The sequence below is a fragment of the Oryzias latipes genome, chromosome 22, assembly GCF_053564925.1.
Source record: "Oryzias latipes strain Hd-rR chromosome 22, Olatipes_Hd-rR_3.1".
Taxonomy (NCBI): Eukaryota; Metazoa; Chordata; class Actinopteri; order Beloniformes; family Adrianichthyidae; genus Oryzias; species Oryzias latipes.
In genome coordinates, this window is record NC_136258.1 from 9,443,234 (window position 1) to 9,460,734 (window position 17,501).

Consider the following 17,501-nt stretch of genomic DNA (forward strand, 5'->3'; position numbering starts at 1 on the left):
ATATATATATATATATATATATATATATATATATATATATATATATATATATATATATATATATATATATATATATATATATATGGTGAAATATACAGTGAAACAAATAAGTATTGAACCCTCTGTGATTATCCAAGTTCTCCCACTCACAAATCACGACATTTTCATCTTAGGTGCATGTCCACTGTGAGAGACATCATCTAAAATAAAATCTGGACATTTGTTATATGATTCATTTTTATGCTTCTGTTGCAAATAAGTATTTGAACCCCTGTCTATCAGCTAGAATTCTGAACCTCAAAGGCCTATTAGTCCACCTTTAACTAGTCCACCTCCACTTCTTATCCTGAATTAGAAGCACCTGTTTGAGGTGGTTACCTGCATAAATACACCTGTCCACCCCATACCATCAGAAATACTAAAACTACTAACATGATCAAGACCAAAAAGCTGTCCAAAGATACCAGGCACAACATTGTAGACCTCCACAAGACTGGAAAGGGCTACAGGGCAATTACCAAGCAGCTTGGTGCAAAAAGATCCACTGTTGGAGCAATTCTTAGAAAACGAAGAAGAAGCAGAACGTGACTGTCAGTCTTCCTTGGACTGGGGCTGCAAGATGTCACCTGGTGGGGTCTTAGTGATAAGAAAGGTGAGGACTCACGGGAGGAGCTGGTCAATGACCTGAAAAGAGCTGAGACCACCGTTTCCAAGGTTACTGTTGGTAATCCAGTGAGACGTTATAGTTTGAAGTCACAGAAGGTCCCCAAGAACACCATCCCTACTGTTAAGCATGGGGTGATGGCATCATGCTATGGGGGTGTTTTTCTCCACATAGGACAGGATGTGTTAAGGAGAGGATGACCAGGTCATGTATTGGGAGATTTTGGGGAACACCTTCCTTCCCTCAGTCAGGGCTTTGAAGAATGGTCTTGGTTAATTACCCGAAGCCCACAGCCAGGACAACTAGGAGAGGCTCCGTAAGAAGCCTATTCAGGTTCTGGAGTAGCCAATCTCCAAACCTCAACTCATTAGAAAACCTTTGTAGGGAGCTCAAACTCTGTGTTTCTCAGTGACAGTCCAGAAACTGATCTAGAGGAGATCTGTGAGGAGGAGTGGGCCAAAATCCTTCCTGCAGTGTGTGCGAACCTGGTGAAAAACTACAGGAAACGTTTGACCTGTGGAAAGGCCACTGTAGCAAATATTAACATTGACCTTCTCAGGAGTTCAAATACTTATTCTTTATAGTGAAAAAATATAGATGCCACAGTGGGATGGGATGAGTTTTCCAGCTGTAGCTGTGAGACACTGGGTTGCAGGTGATTTAGGTATACTGAATCCTTTACATGTGGTAGGATTTCAATGTCAAAAGGAAATAAAACTGTGCTCAAGACAGTGAAAGATTTTTTTACATTAAGCTGATGTATGAGAGTACGAGTTTTCTGTTTACAGCAAATATTTTGGAAATCTGATTAAACAATGAATAGTTAATCAAGTTCATCTCAGAGTCAGATGGATAAAGCATAGAAAACAAGCATAACAGAAATCTTTGTTTCAATTTTTCTGTGTTTACAGCAACAAGCCTTGACATTGTCAGAAAACCGAGGAGTTTCTGTTTGCAATAATGCAGATGCTTTGAGGACTAACGTCAGCCTTAACCACAAGCCAATTAGTGGGAAGTTACATTTGAAGGAATTTTCTGCCTCATTGCATTGAAGTAGCACTGATGCAATGCCACTTTTCTACAACTACACTATAGCAATGACGTCATTTATGTTTATGTCCATTTTAGGGTAAAACAATCAGAGGAAATAAAAAAAACAAGTTTTTGTGGTATTTTGTGTTTAACATTGAGAAAGATTCACAAGTGTCAGGTTTTTTCTTAAAAGATAACTCAATAAAAAACTAATCAAATGTTAAGCCTGCCTAACCTTGGTCTTGTATATGTGCAGGTGTCCAGTCCCAGGCTGTGATGGTCAGGGACATGTAACAGGAAAATATGCATCCCACAGAAGTGCATCTGGATGTCCCATAGCAGCCAAGAGGCAAAAAGACGGTTATCTGAACGGCATTCAGTTCACATGGAAGTCTGGAAAGACAGAGGGCATGTCCTGCCCAACTCCCGGCTGCGACGGCTCAGGTCACGTCAGTGGCAGCTTTCTGACACATCGAAGGTGGGCCTTAGGAACCTGGCTGGAATTTTAAGCAATGATGTCAAACAGAATGACAGCTGTGCTTTTTCTGCTAGAAGAAAAATCTTTATAACTAAGGAAACTAGGGGTGGTGCTGATCATTTCAACAATGATTCGATTTACATCATAATTTGTGGTGAAAGATACATTTTGTACTCAATAAGTTCCATCGTTTGTTTAGAACGATCCGATTCTCTGATCTAAAGTGGATCCAGATCATCTTTCTCCTAACTTCCAGCAGTGAGACTCAGACAGAAATCCCTGCTACAGAACAGTGAAGTTTTCCAGATTCTTGGATTTCTTCCAGTTCATCATGTGTAAATGAAATATGCGTACAAACAAATAAGTAAACTAGAATGAATGTCAAATCCATTCACATGTTAGTTTCCCAAACCCTAACCCTAGTTTCCCAGTTCAAGCACCTTGAACTGTTAGCTCCTCTGTTCTATCCTCCACAGGCCCAGACAACCAAAAGACCAGAGGCACCTGTACTGGTCAACCCCGTACAGGTGCACTATACCTTTATGTAGATGTTAGCTGTGTTCGCGTCCACTTATTTCTCCTTTCCTTTTACCCACCACTGTGTTGAACACAAAATGTTTTCTTCCTTTTGTTGAAGGCTCTGTGATTTTCACAAAAATAAAACATATTATTGGGCAATCCCAGCAAAAAATGAATAGAATACTTGACATAATACATAATACACAAAAGCATACCTTGACGGTGTTGTGTAGGGCTGTTGTCTTGTTCTTTCTGTCTTTATTACTAAAGTTGTGTTTGCCAATTACAAAAATTGAAAAATGATTGTATATTTATGTGGAAATGCATGTTCATGCACTAAAACAATTCCTGTGTTCTCCATATTGCTTGCAGTCTTTCAGGTTGTCCTCGTGCCACCTCTGCCATGAGGAAAGCCAGGCTCTCTGGAGTGGAAATGCTGACAATAAAGCAGCAACATGCAAGCAACGGTAACTATGATCACAGCTTAGTCACACATTGCAGAAACTCAAGAGCTTGTGGATTGTTTTATTGACATTTGTTTTGGTTCTAATGATAGTAGACCAGTCACTGTTTTGTGAGAATACACAAACATGAACTGGTCTACACTGAGCAAAAATATGAATGCAACACTTTAGCTTTTACAACATGGGATCACTCTCCAGTGTCCCACCACCTGCATGAGAGCGCAAAAGGAGCTGATGCAATGTGGTTTGGGTGGCAGTCAAAGGCGGGTGCTTCGGTGGGCCAAACCCCAGTCATGGAGCATTGTCTCTGGTAGGGAAAGAACCTGAGCTTGTGCCGGAGGTTGAGCGGTACTGGCAAGATAAAGTTGGGCTCACCTACACACATAGTCGGGCTCTGAAACATAGTCCCTCTAGTGGGGTTAGACTTGGTGGGCTAGTGTAGGCTTACTTGTGAGCCCCCAGCTCAGCCACCAAATGTTGGAGTTCACCACGGAGGACGAGAGGGTCATGTCCCTTCACCTTCGGGTGGAGGATAGGTCTCTTGACTGTGGTTTTGGCTTACAGCACTTTGAAGTACCCAGCCTATCTTGGTGTCTCTCAAAGGCGTACTGTAAAGTGCCCCAATAGGGGACTCCATTGTCCTCCTGGGGGACTTCAACACCCACATGGGCAACAACAGTGGCACCCGAAGGGGTGTGATTTGAAGGAATGCCCTCCTGAATCCGAGTGGTGTTTTGTTGTTGGACCTCTGTGCTCACCATAGTTTGTCCTTAACAAACACCATGTTGGAACACAGGGGTGTCCATCAATACACTTGGCATCAGGACACCCTCGGCAGGAGATCAATGGTCAACTTTCAGGCGACCTTTGGCCATCTATCTTGGACATTCAGGTAAAGAGAGAGGCAGAGCCGTCCACCAATCACTACTAGGTGGTAAGTTGGATCCACTGGACGGGAAGGAGGCCAGGAAGACTTTGGAGACCCAAACATACTGTGAGGGTCGGCTTCATCGGGGGTCCTCAATTCCCATATCTCGGAGAGCTTCAAACAGTTACTGAGGGAGGAATGAAGGCTGACCCACAACAAGACAGAGTATCTATGGGTAAATGAGAGAACTTCAAATTGAAAGGCAAGGTTCCCTATGAGCAGAGGTGAAGAAAGTGAAGGACTTTAAGTACTTCAGGTCAACAGTCCAGAACAACAAATGGGTGTGGGAAAGAGCTGAAGAGGCCAGTCCAAGCAGGTTAGAACAGGTGGAGGAAGGATTCAGGTGCGATGCGTGAAAGGAAAGGTGTAGCAGACTGTTGGTTTAGAGATTCTGATGCAGAAAAAGGAAGCAGAGATGAAGATGCTGAGGTTCTCTTTGGGACCAGGATGGATTATTGAGTCCATCAGAGGAACAGATCATGGTAGATGTTCTGGATGTTCAGGGTAGTATTTAGATATGTTTGGACATGTTGACAGGAGGAACAGTGATGCTATTAAGAGAAGGTGGATGAGGTTGGAGCTATCAAGAAGAGGAAGACCAAAGAGGAGGTTCATGGATGTGAAGGAGGACATGAGGGAGGTTGATTTAAGCAAAGAGGATGGAGAGGAAAATTAGACAGAGAGGGATGATTTACCATGGCAACACCAAAAAGTTTAGTAACAAGTAACAAGTAAGGTTTAAGTTTGATTTTAAAAACAAGCATGAATGAAATTGGGAAAGGGGCACAACGTTTTTGCTCTGTGTACACTGGTAAATGTGTTTTGGTGTTTTGTGTCTGCTCGAAGGAAGTTCTGTCTTTATCTGCTGTCTTCTTTTTAGTTTTCCTGTTGTTCTTTTACATGTAGGCAAATCAGAACACACATGTTGTCGGCTGTTGAACGTTTTTTATTTTCAAAGTGCATTTTTCCATTGAGGAGCTAATTTTATTTCATTTTTCTTTTCTTTTTTTATTTATAATTGCTAATGTTGTTAACCTGTCTGAACAGGCCATAATAGACAGAATGGTCAGTGTTGTTTCCATCTGTCATTCATAGTATTGGATCATGAAGAAGAGATCAAGCAGCTGGATGAAGAAATCAAAGATTTAAGTGAATCTAACTCGCAAGTGGAGGCAGACATGATCAAACTCAGAACACAGGTGGGCCAAAGTCCTCCAGTCGTTTTGTTGTGTGTCTTGCTTCACAACATGGTCTGCTTACAAAACTCTTCTGCTGCACAGATTACAACAATGGAGTCCAGCTTGAAGTCCCTAGAAGAGGAAAACAAGGTGATTGAACAGCAAAATGAATCTCTCCTGCATGAGCTGGCCAACCTCAGCCAGTCACTGATTAACAGTTTAGTTAATGCCCATCTCCCTCATATGGTAAGGGCCACCAGGAACAGCAAGCCAGCTCGTGTCCAAATATAGCATCCAGTTGGGTTGTGTGAGAGTTGGACCATACTTTTTGCACATTTGTGTTCAAAACTGTGTAGTGATACATTTCTTTACATACAGTAGAGATGACATGTGCACAAGATCACAATATTTGTTGAGCTTCAGTCTAGATTGTGCAGGTATACCTGTCTCTCCTGTTTGTAGTTTTGTTATTGTACCAATGAATCTTTAAGAAAACAGGACTGGACCTTTAATGTACCTTAAATTCTATTTGTTTTCTATATCAATGGCTTGTTTTACTGCTGAAGCTGCTTTCACACCAAACACAATTTAAGCATCAAATTTGTGTCGGACGCCTCTTTTCGGCACGTGTAAACTTACAACCAGATGCTTGTCCAGAAATGTGTTCAGAAACTCGACGCTTCAGACGCGTGTGGGAGGAGCTACCGCCAAATGTTTTTAGCCTCATCATGGAAGCGATGACCGTATGTCTTATTTACATTGCATTGAAGACATGGATGTTGTTTGGCAATCAGATTTTCTATTATGAAGAGTTCGACAAAAGCATCGGTAACCACATCTCCATGTTTGGGTTCATGACGTCATTCAGAGATTCTCCCGGTACGGCGAGCTTCACCGTCTACTGCAGGAGGTGTGTCTGAATGACGCCGCTTTGAGAGGTACTTCTGTCTCTCTGTAACCCAGTTTAATGACTTCCTGTCCCGCATTAATCAGAGGAGGGAAAAAAGATTTTTTATCTTGTTGTTATCTTCTTAGAAAAATAAATGATACAAAATTCAGGAGTAGAAAAATCAGATTCTTTTCCATATTGGTTTTGAAATCCACCTACTAATTGCGTCTGCAACAAGTCGTGTCCCAAAGCTGAGTCCTTGATTGGTTCACACAACACATCTTCTTTGCTACACTTCAGATTTTCAATTCTTGACGTGCTCCAAAACAATGGATGAATTGAGGTGTGATGTCACCTGCAGAAAATGGCTTACCCCCAACTCCAGGCCCCCCAACTCCAGGCAAAATCCCTCACCTTTGATTCCTGATACGGGCGCCGCCATGTTGAAACCAGTTGACAGTGATTGGTCCGAGTCACTCTGAGTCATCGTGTCTATGGCAACTATTGTCACAAAACAGGTGTGAGCTTATTGTGAGTCCCCACCTCTTTCCACGCCACTACCACTGGAAAGCTGGGTTTCCATTGACTATGGAAATGCGCAATTTGGATTTGTGATAATAAATTCGTCTCATGGAAACATGTCGATTTAGGAAAAAAAAATGTACGGTTGGACGAGGTGGTATTTGAGCCGCATCAAAATGGACATATTTCGCAAAACTGCAATGGAAACAATTTTCTTCAAATTCAATGAGTTACATGACCAACGACTCTGTACAGTAGTAGCGGCGGAAAGATGTTTTTGCAGCTGGAGACTGAACGATCTCATGAACCCAGACATGGAGACATGATAACCGATGTTTTTGTGGAACCCTTAAACAAATAAATCTGAACTCTAAACATCCTCCGTGTCTTCCATGCATTGAAATGAGATAAACACAGACAGAAACGTGAAGGTATATGCTGACAATCCAAGTATTGCTCAGATCCGTGTTTCTGAATGATGTGAGATGGTTTGTGTTTATTTGCATAATTATGATTTAATGGAAACAGTGAAATATGTGCTACATCAACATTTCTAGGAGGTCGATAAAGTTTTGCGCAATTGTGTGATGGACACTCCGGCTGTATTCTGCGTTCCCTTTAAACAGTCAATAACACAGCTCTGGAGATTTGTACACGCCGTTGAGAGAACCATTCCAACATTTAAATCTGTCAGCATTTTTTTGAAAAATCTTAAGGAAAAAGCCTTCATGGAGGAAGTCTACTGCCATTGGCTACCCGGAATCTGTCAATCAAACACCTCAGACGTTAGACGTCAGACCAACATGCTTTTACTGAGGCTTCTGATTGGTCAGTTAAGAACTTGAATAACTTGCAATAAAGAAAAAAAATCTTTTTTAAAAATTCAGGATCAGGAAGAAGATGTTAAGATGAAGGTATTGGAGCAAGAATAGTCATTCTGACAAATAAAATGACTAGATGAGTAATAACTGTCTGTTTTCCATAGAAGTCTATGGGATTTTGCCTACCAGCGGGTACTTCCTGTTTGGGAACACTGCTGTGCACTGTGCGTTTGCACAATGCCTTATTATTGAAACTGGAGCCCCTGATGCACGAATCACGTTTGGAGTGAATCATAGAATCCTGTTAGGATTGATCTGTTATTCTGGTTTTTGACTTTACAAGATAACGTAGGGGGAAAAAAGAAAAACTTGTGGAAAAACATTTACTGCAGCCGTGACATCAGTGATGGAGCAGTGACAGACACCTGATTGCAGACAAGTTGGAGCAAACATCCAAACCATTTTCAATGAACTCGTTGAGAAATGCTGAAGACTGTAGAAGGGTTGTTCCCCAAAAAGCAGTCGACCTTTGCCAGCATGAGTCTGTCAAGGATCACGATAAGATCCAACATCTCAGAGGTGATGCCACAAAATTCAGTCAAAAACCAGGAAAAGATTCTTGGACATTTCATTACTTTGCTCACTTGAATGACAGTAAATGTGTTTCTGATCAGGATCTGAATCCTGATAGTGATGGACAGGTGAAGTTTCAGGAGAGAAAGGAGGTTAACTCCAACTTCTAATGTTCACAAATGTTTGCAAGTTTAATTTAGTTGAATTTTTCATTGATTTGCACATTTACATTCTAGGCAGGTGTTTCATTTTTCTCTGTAGCCTCTCTTGAGGCTAAAAAAAATAAAAACAAAGCTGCTTTTTGCTTTAATGTTACTGGTCCGGCCCACTTGCGATCAGACGGGTTGAATGTGGCCCCCGAACCAAAATGAGTTTGATCCCCCTGGTCTAAGGGCAGGGATGCCCAGTTTAGTTTAGTCTGTTTAGTTAGTTAAGTTTAGTATTCTCCTATTGAATTCAGTGCATTTATGATCCTTTTGATTTTAGGTTTTACTTTATAATTATTGGTATGAAGCCCATCAAGACGACTGTGGTTGTGAATTTGGGCTATATAAATAAATTGAATTGAAATGAATTAAAGGGAATCCATCACCAAGATGGACCTGATAAAGTGGACGGTCAGAATTTGTTGTGTGTACCCCTGCAACAGACTGTAGAACTTCTTTGCCCTGGCTAAAGCTACCCTGAGACCCCAAAAGAGATTAAGCGGGTTCAGAAAATGGATGGATGGATATATTGTTTATAATTGATATAGACACTGGCTCGTGATGACTCATACAGCTTAATCTCAAAAAGGGTTTGTTCTTAGTTGACTTTAATTTGCAGCTTTTAGCCAAATAGCCCTGCCATTTGTTAGATTGTAAGAACTGCTTCCTCTCCCAAATAGAGCTCACAGAAATGTGGTCTTTTTCATTCCCTCCCCAGAAACCACTGTCCCACAAAGAGCCTCTTCTGAGGACCAGTAGCTGCTTACAGCTTCACCAGCAGGTACGTTCGCCTTTGCACTACTAAAATAATCCCGCTAGCTCATACACGCATGGGGTGTGCACATGATACATGTCTGAAGGAACTGGAAGACACACCTGGCCTCACCTCTTCGCCCGTTCAGGTCCCCCCCTGTACGATTGCATGTGACGACGGCTTTATGGAGTGAACACAGAAAATACAAGCCGAAACATTTGCAACAGGTCCACCATACATCTTTAACACGATTTAAAATACTTATCTTTTCATTAAATATTTAAACCATCAAAAATATTTTGCGTTTAGTCTTTGAGGGCCGGCCTCCTGCCTTATCTGCTGCTGATCACCTGGATCAGGTGTGTTCAGCCAATAAGGAACTTCAATGGCAGGTTGATTGGAAAACATGTTGAATACTGGCCCTCCAGGCCCTTTGGGCCGTCCTGGCCCTCAAGGCCCTCCTGGAGTGGCCTGGAGGCCAAAGCACAAAGGCTTCATGAATAAACCTGAACGTGACAAAAAGCATGACCTGAAGGAGAAACAGCATGAAAACCACACACATGCTAAAGAAGAAGCTGTGGATGTTAACCAACATGAACCTGTAGTGGCTGACAGGAGAACACCTTACAACAGAACATGACCCAAACCAAAAACGTACCTGAAAAGACCAACAGCTGCCTTTTTTTTGTTTAAACTAACGAGCTGCGTGTCGTTTGTCCTCCAGGAGTCCCTCAGCGAGCAGAACTTTGACGCCTACGTCACCACTCTAACAGACATGTACACGAACCAGGACCAGTACCAGAGCGTGGAAAACAAGACCCTGCTGGAAAATATCAAACAAGCGGTTCAAGGGATCCAAGTGTAAGCCTTCGGCAGAGGAGGCCTTCCATTCCCTCAGAGACTAACACAGGCAGTGACAATTGGAACTCCTTGTGCGAAAACTTATATAGTGTTATATATTCTAAACTTTGTTCTCAAACAAAATAAAAAGAGGTATTATGATTAAAAAGACCTCAAAATCATTTTTTTTGTCTTGCTTTGAGGAAGAAGGAAAGTACTCGCAAACTAGTTTTTGAAAACATTCACATTTTGTACGTTTTCATATGAGCTGACATAGTGTCATGTAATGTTTCTAGCTGCTCATGTATGCACATTTTTAGTGTATATTTCTGAACAGTAAGCTAATGAAAACAGAGATTCTTTTTATTGCTCGACATTACGCATTTTAGATGAAAAACATTGAAACAAAGAAAAAATCTGCAAGCTCCATACTTTTTCTGTTGGATGAACGACTATGGACTTGATCATTTCAAATCTTTTCTGTCGTTGGATTCTTCCTCCTTTTTTCTTCCTGCGTGTCGATGATTTAAGATAAGAATTGCTTTGCAAATTTCTTTATTTTCTGAAAATGCTTGAGAAAAATGTCTAATGCTTTGTTTCGATGAAAAGTAAGGATGTTTCGCTGCAGATGGGGGCATTTTCAATCGGTGCTGTAAATGATTCCCACAGGGAAACTGACCGGATGTATGTATGAATGTATGAATGAGCAGTTCTATTGTAAACATCATTACACGGAAACCCGATGGTGGAAATCCCATGACTCTATCTGAGAGCCAATTGAGTCCTCGAAGAACATATCATGCATGTTCACAAACTCATTTTGAATTAGTCTGAGGTAGAAACGATGTAAAGACGTCGATCTGGAGACGCCACATTTTATTAGCCTTTCTAGGATCGGATTTGCTCAATTTTGTGTTGCTAGGATCATGAAATGTCTCAGCAATATACTTGCAAAATTATTTCTTTCTAGGGATTATATGTGATGCAATCTGAAAAAATTCAAACATATGGGTATATGCAATTTCTTCTTTATAAGCATAGTGGGGTAACATGAATCTTTTTAATATAGCCTATGTAAAAAATATTGATTTTTATACAAATCTTTTAATACAAAAAGTCTTTTTAAAAAAAGAGAGAACCTGGACATTGAGTTTCAGAAGCTAAAGTATATGAGTTCCACTTTTTTTCTGTACGATTTTGCACAGGGACACCTTCGTTTCCATGTTTTGATGTTATTACAGAAACTAAAAGCGGCACCTGAGAGCCTGACGAAAGGGTTTACAAGGTTTTTGTAAAGAGTATTTATAGAGTATGACTGCGGGACTTACAGGGTCACTGTCCCCACTTATGTGCCAGTAGACTATTTGCACTTGTCCTTGAAGATATTATCCTTGTGTATGGCAGCGTGCAATTTTCCAGGTGACCTCTTTGGCACACGGGTGGAACAACAAACTGCTTGGAGCCACTGCAGGCGTGGATTTACTACCACTGAGAGTGACACGGGCAGAACAGGGACTTTGAAATCAGACAAAAGGAAGATTATGACAATAACAGTTATACTGGAGGCTATTTTCAAGTGTAAAAACATTACAAAGGTTTTTCATTTTGCTATGTTTAGGATGATAAAGTTATCCCCCAGCAGCACTTTATATCTAATCACTGTAAAAAGAAGTAAATAGTCAATCAGTTCAAGACTTTGACAGAAGGCAGAGAAGAAGAAGGCTTGGAGATGTTTCTGGGGAGACACAATCCAGCTGACATCCCAGGGAAAACCCACCCTTCCATTCGGTTCTGCTAGTTGGGATCCTGTTCAGAATTTGCCTTGTGGGGAGCTAATGCAGACGGTTTTGGGGTTCAGCTCATCTGAATCGTATCTATTGTACTTTACTGTCCTCTTCCAGGACTCTGCTACCCATCATTCATGACTGCATACGCCTTTTCCACTGCATCGTGTCTGCAGCTTTTTGCCAATATAGTAATGCTTCAGTAGAATAATAGCTATTACCAGTTTTGGAATAATTTTTCATTATCAGTGAAAAAGGACAAGGGACTTTAAAGCACAAACCGGCTGCTCATCTGACAATGGTGCATAAACGAAGGTTGTCACACGTTTAGACTTCTGAATTTTCATATCAATTATTGTGAATCCATAAGAGTTTATTACTTTGTTCAAGCCAGTTCATTTGAAGTTGATTTCAGTGGCCATCAACAAAGACAGGATTTTGTATAAACTATTGTGCTCTGTGGAACTGAAGTTTGATTTATTTTTGTACTACACAGCATGGATTTGTTGACATTTTAATTTTGCTATAAATGTGTGAGATCACAAGTTGCTGTGATATTTCATTTATAAATTGTGAACTTTGTACAATTTTTGTCATGCTGGATGTTGACACATCTTACTCAGAATAAAAAGCAAATGTGTTGCCAGAGGCCTGTGAAGACATGTCAGCTGAGTGTTGTTGTGTTTCTGCAGAACCGACTGTTTGCTCCAACAGGTGGCAGTTGGACGAGGTGGGACAGCAGTGGACACCATGCACATCAAGTATTCACTTCAGAGCCTCTTTTGGGAGACAAAGGTATCGTGGGCCTAAAATGTCAAAAGTCTGGTGCTGTTTCTGCTTGCAGGAGTCGTGGCTTGGGGTCAGATCATCACAACCTGCTTCTCACTGCTCACAGACTCAATCTGCTCTGTTCATGGCACTTGGAACATTCTGCATGCTGTTGTGCATCAGAAGCTCCTCCATGCAGTCCAGCAGAGAACAGGCCAAAAACCTAAGTGTCATTAAGCGTGTGCTCCTTACATGTGACACTCTTGTAGGACACTGATTCTTGAGAGTCATGTCCCACAAAGAAAAGTCTTATTTATATTCAAAATAAATATTTAAAATAAAGATAAATAAATTAAAAATGATTGACATACTCACTGAGTTAGATCTAAAGGAATTGGGAATACTGGTGTTTTGTTTTAGCTTAGATAATTGCTTTTTAGAAGTATTTTTGCTTAAATGGTGTCCGTTTTTAAGAGCAAGGCAGATGTGCAAAGTTGTGGCAACTATGGAGGAACAAAGCATATGAACCATAAAAGGAAGTTATCTGAAAGAGTAGTTGAAGCCAGACTAAGAGCAGAAGTGAACATTTGTGAGCAGCAGGATGGTTTCATGCAAAGACAGAGCACTACAGATGCAATCTTTGCTTTGAGGATGTTGATAGAGAAGTACAGAGAAGGTCAGAGAGAGACACACTGTCTCTGAAGATCTGGAGAAAGTGTGGGGTGTCCAGAGAGGAACTGTGGTAACGTAGGAGGAAGTCTGGAGTGACAGAAAAGAATGTTAGAGCAGCCCAGGACATGAAGACTGTAAGACAGTGGTAAGCTGTGCTGCAGGGGAGACAGAGGAGTTCAAGGTGGAGGTGGGATTACATCAGGGATCAGCTCCTGTTAGCAGTGGTGATGGAAAGACTGATAGATATGGTTAGACAGGAATCACCATGGACTATGATGTTTGCAGATGATACCGTGATTTGTAGTGAGAGCAGAAAACAGATGGAGGAGAAGCTAGAGAGGTGGAGGTTCTTCCTGGAAAGGAGATGAATGAAGGTTAGCAGCAGTAAGAGTAGAGGATGCAGAAGAAAGGCTTAGATGGAGGAAGCCGATTCGCTGTGGAGACCCCTGAAGGAAAACATCAAAAAGAAGGGAGGAAAAAATAGTTAAAAATTGGGGTTGCAATATCCAAAAACTAGCTTGCTAGCTGCAGTACTTTTCTGCAAAGAAGAAAACATGCATTTGGATGTTCAATTGGTTGGGTGTTGGGCTGGCACACAGGAAACCTGGGTTCATTTCCCAGGGCATGCAATGAGCCAGAAAAAGAAAAATCCAGTGTGTGTCCTTAAGCAAGGTCCCTCACTCAGCTGTCTTTCTGGGTCTCACTGTCTCTGTACCGGGCATCCGACATAAAACTCTGCCAAACCACCTGTGCCAATCAGCGAAAGCTGACCCTTTCTGGCGAGCACCAAAAGGTGAACAAGGAAAACACGCAGATTTGTCGACTCCGTCAATTTATATGTTTGATGAAGTTGACTAATCCAAGAATAAATGCTTCATGTCATAACAATATGATGTTTTCTCATGGTAAAGGAAGAGAATGATATTTAACCCTTGTGCTATCCTAGGCACTTTAACATTGGGAGTTGGGTCATCTAGACCCACTAGACAGTGCTCTGAACCTTTTTTCTTCAATGATTTGTGATTTTCACTGGTGTCCATGGATTACATGAAATCTTTCCACCTTTATCCACCTTTGTCATGGTAGGAAGAACACGTCAATATAAGGGTGGGGTCATAGCACAAGATATCACAAGGGTTAAATGATATTTAACAATAATAATTGATACTTTATTGATCCCACAATGGGGAAATTCTTCTCCGCATTTTGACCCATCCCCTGGGGGAGCGGTGAACTGCAGCCTAACCGCGCTCAGGAGGCAGTAGCGTTAAAGGCCTTGCCTAAGGGCCCTCACTGGGTGATGTTCATTGCTTGCCATTGACATGGTAATTGACCCAGTACCATTGTTTAGCCCCCTCCGGGATTCCTGGGATTCCTGCATTATAGCCTCTAACCTTACCAACCGAGCTACCCAGCCATCATTTATCTGCACATTTATGTTCAAATGTAGCATGCAATTAATTTATTTTTCATTTTTGTATTAAAGGAAAATATGTAGACATTAGGAAAATTCGGAGCAAGGGAGGAGAAAGAGAAGAAAACAAAAAGAGATCCAGAAAAAAAGTATGGTTTGCAAGCTGAGAAAGGACAGAGATGAAAGACTTCAAGATAAAAAAAAATGAAACCAATGGATGATAAGAGAGAAAGGCCATGGAGGAACACGGAGAAGACCAGAGAAGGTCCAGGAGGAAGAGTTGTAGTTTGTATTCTTATTGCAAATAAATAAATAAAAATTATACAAATTAGACATCAGGTATTGCTCATAATGGTTCCTCCAATTGTTTTAAAAAAACTCTTTTTCATAAATTAGAAATACAAATGTTTCTGCTCCATTGGTTCCCGGTAGGCTCTGTCAGATCATTATAAGCTCCGTCATCCAGTAAGGTTTCGACAGATGTGAATTTGTTTCAATTATTTTAAACATCCTACCTGCACCTTTACATGGGACACCAGCAGTTAGTAGAGTTTTTGTGTTTTATCCCAACTCTCAAGAACCAGTGGTGTAACGTCTGCTGACGGTTCAGGATGAGTATTCCTGGCAGAACAGACTGTACCCATGTTAATTTCTGACTTATTTCTGTAAATAATATAAACTAGACTGTGTTACACACATAACAAAGATTCAGAAAATGTTACTTTCAAACGAATAAACTTAATTAATGGAGCATCACTGTTGAAAAGTGATTTATAATAATTGTTTCTAGTTCATGCCAGTAGATAGTGAGCCATTCTCCTTCCATCCCACCTCACAGGTGTGCCATAACAAGATGCTGTTATGGAGTCACGATTGCACAGGTGTGCCTTAGACTGGCCACAAGAAAAGGTCACTCTGAAATCTTCAGTTTTGTTTTATTGAGGGGGTCAGGGGACTCAGACAACCAGTCAGTATCTGGTGTGATCACCATTTGCCTCATGAAGTGTGACACTTGTCCTTAGCATAGAGTTGATCAGGTTGTCTATTGTGGCCTGTGGTATGTTGGTCCACTCCTCTTCAATGGCTGTGCGAAGTTGCTGGATATTGGCAGGAACTGGAACACGCCGTCGTATACGCCGATCCAGAGCATCCCAAACATGCTCATTGGGTGACATGTCCGGTGAGTATGCTGGCCATGCAAGAACTGGGATGTTTTCAGCTTCCAAGAATTGTGTACAGATCTTTGCAACATGGGGCCGTGCATTATCATGCTGCAACATGAGGTGATGTTGTTGGATGTACGGCACAACAATGGGCCCCAGAATCTCATCACGGTATCTCTGTGCATTCAAAATGCCATCAATGAAATGCACCTGTGTTCGTCGCCCATAACATATGCCTGCCCATACCATAACCCCACCACCACCACCATGGGCTACTCGATCCACAACATTGACATCAGAAAACCGCTCACCCACACGACGCCACACACGCTGTCTACCATCTGCCCTGAACAGTGTAAACTGGGATTCATCCGTGAAGAGAACACCTCTCCAACGTGCCAGACGCCATCACATGTGAGCATTTGCCCACTCAAGTCGGTTACGACGACGAACTGGAGTGAGGTCGAAACCTCGATGAGGACGACGAGCATGCAGATGAGCTTCCCTGAGACGGTTTCTGATGGTTTGTGCAGAAATTCTGTGGTTATGCAAACCGATTGTTTCAGCAGCTGTCCGAGTGGCTGGTCTCAGACGATCTTGGAGGTGGACATGCTGGATGTGGAGGTCTTGGGCTGGTGTGGTTACACGTGGTCTGCGTTGTGAGGCCAGTTGGATGTGCTGCCAAATTCTCGGAAACGCCTTTGGAAATGGCTTATGGTGGCGAAATGGACATTCAATTCCCTAGCAACAGCTCTGGTGGACATTCCTGCTATCAGCATGCCAATTGCACGCTCCTTCAAAACTTGCGACATCTGTGGCATTGTGTTGTGTGATACAACTGAAGATTTCAGAGTGGCCTTTTCTTGTGGCCAGTCTAAGGCACACCTGTGCAATAATCATGCTGTCTAATCAGCATCTTGGTATGGCACACCTGCGAGGTGGGATGGATTGTCTTGGCAAAGGAGAAGTGCTCACTATCACAGATTTAGACAGATTTGTGAACAATATTTCAGAGAACTGGTTATTTTGTGTATGTGGAAAATGTTTCACATCTTTGAGTTCATATCATAAAAAATGGGAGCAATAACAAAAGTGTTGCGTTTATATTCTTGGTCAGTGTATATATACTGTATATATATATTTGTGCAATCTGGTCCTGGTACACAATTTCCAATAACAAATAGAAAAATAAAAAATAGAAAAGAGAGGTGGTCAATCCAGATAATAAAAACAACAGGCTAAATAAACAACGGGCAATTTGCACTTCAGCAGGATTTCTCCTTCTTTCTGCAATATTTGTATTTTCCTGAAAGATCCCATGTAATGTGAATTTTCTGACTGTATCAGAGAACGGAACTGAGGGAGTGTGACGTCACCCATAGAAAATGCCGTCCACTTCCAACCAAATGAAGTCAATTTATTCACCACCAGATCGCCTCAGTAAGCTATGATGGGTCTGTGTCGGTCTGAATCTAATTGACTGTACGACAGAACTGGACTGAGTGACCCCTCCCCCCTGGCGTTCCTGACAGGAAGTACCTGCTTGTTCCAAGAAGCCAAAATCCCACAGACGTCTATAGAGAAACAATCAGCTGTTACTCTGTCATTCTGTTGGTCAGAATGAACATTCTGGATCTGACACTTTTTATAACATCTTGATAATTCTCTTTTTTTGTCATGTTTCTTTATTGCAAGTACTTGCAGTGAAATGGAGCTGTGGAAGATAAAGCTCGTACAGCATGAAAATACAAGTTTACTCCCATTGTGTCATTTAGATCGTCTGTCTGAAAGCATAGAGGAACGAAGGCCCCCTGTGTTTGAAAAAGACGTCA

The 17,501-nt window shown here is 41.6% G+C and overlaps 1 protein-coding gene across 23 annotated transcripts in view; it reads left to right on the forward strand.

The window, feature by feature from the left end:
* myt1lb (myelin transcription factor 1-like, b) overlaps positions 1-12,314 on the forward strand; it is a 127,351-nt gene extending 115,037 nt beyond the window's left edge. For 20 of the 23 annotated variants that reach the window (XM_078940892.1, XM_078940893.1, XM_078940891.1 and 17 more), the window contains 6 exons: positions 1,953-2,174; positions 3,066-3,160; positions 5,181-5,284; positions 5,366-5,509; positions 8,993-9,055; positions 9,753-12,314. In XM_078940892.1, the coding sequence (XP_078797018.1) occupies positions 1,953-2,174; positions 3,066-3,160; positions 5,181-5,284; positions 5,366-5,509; positions 8,993-9,055; positions 9,753-9,893 (769 nt within the window). In that variant the 3' untranslated portion in view covers positions 9,894-12,314. The remainder of the gene's footprint in view (positions 1-1,952; positions 2,175-3,065; positions 3,161-5,180; positions 5,285-5,365; positions 5,510-8,992; positions 9,056-9,752) is intronic. The other 3 variants (XM_020713897.3, XM_020713903.3, XM_078940911.1) reach the window with 1 other exon arrangement.
* The last annotated feature ends 5,187 nt before the right edge of the window (positions 12,315-17,501 follow it).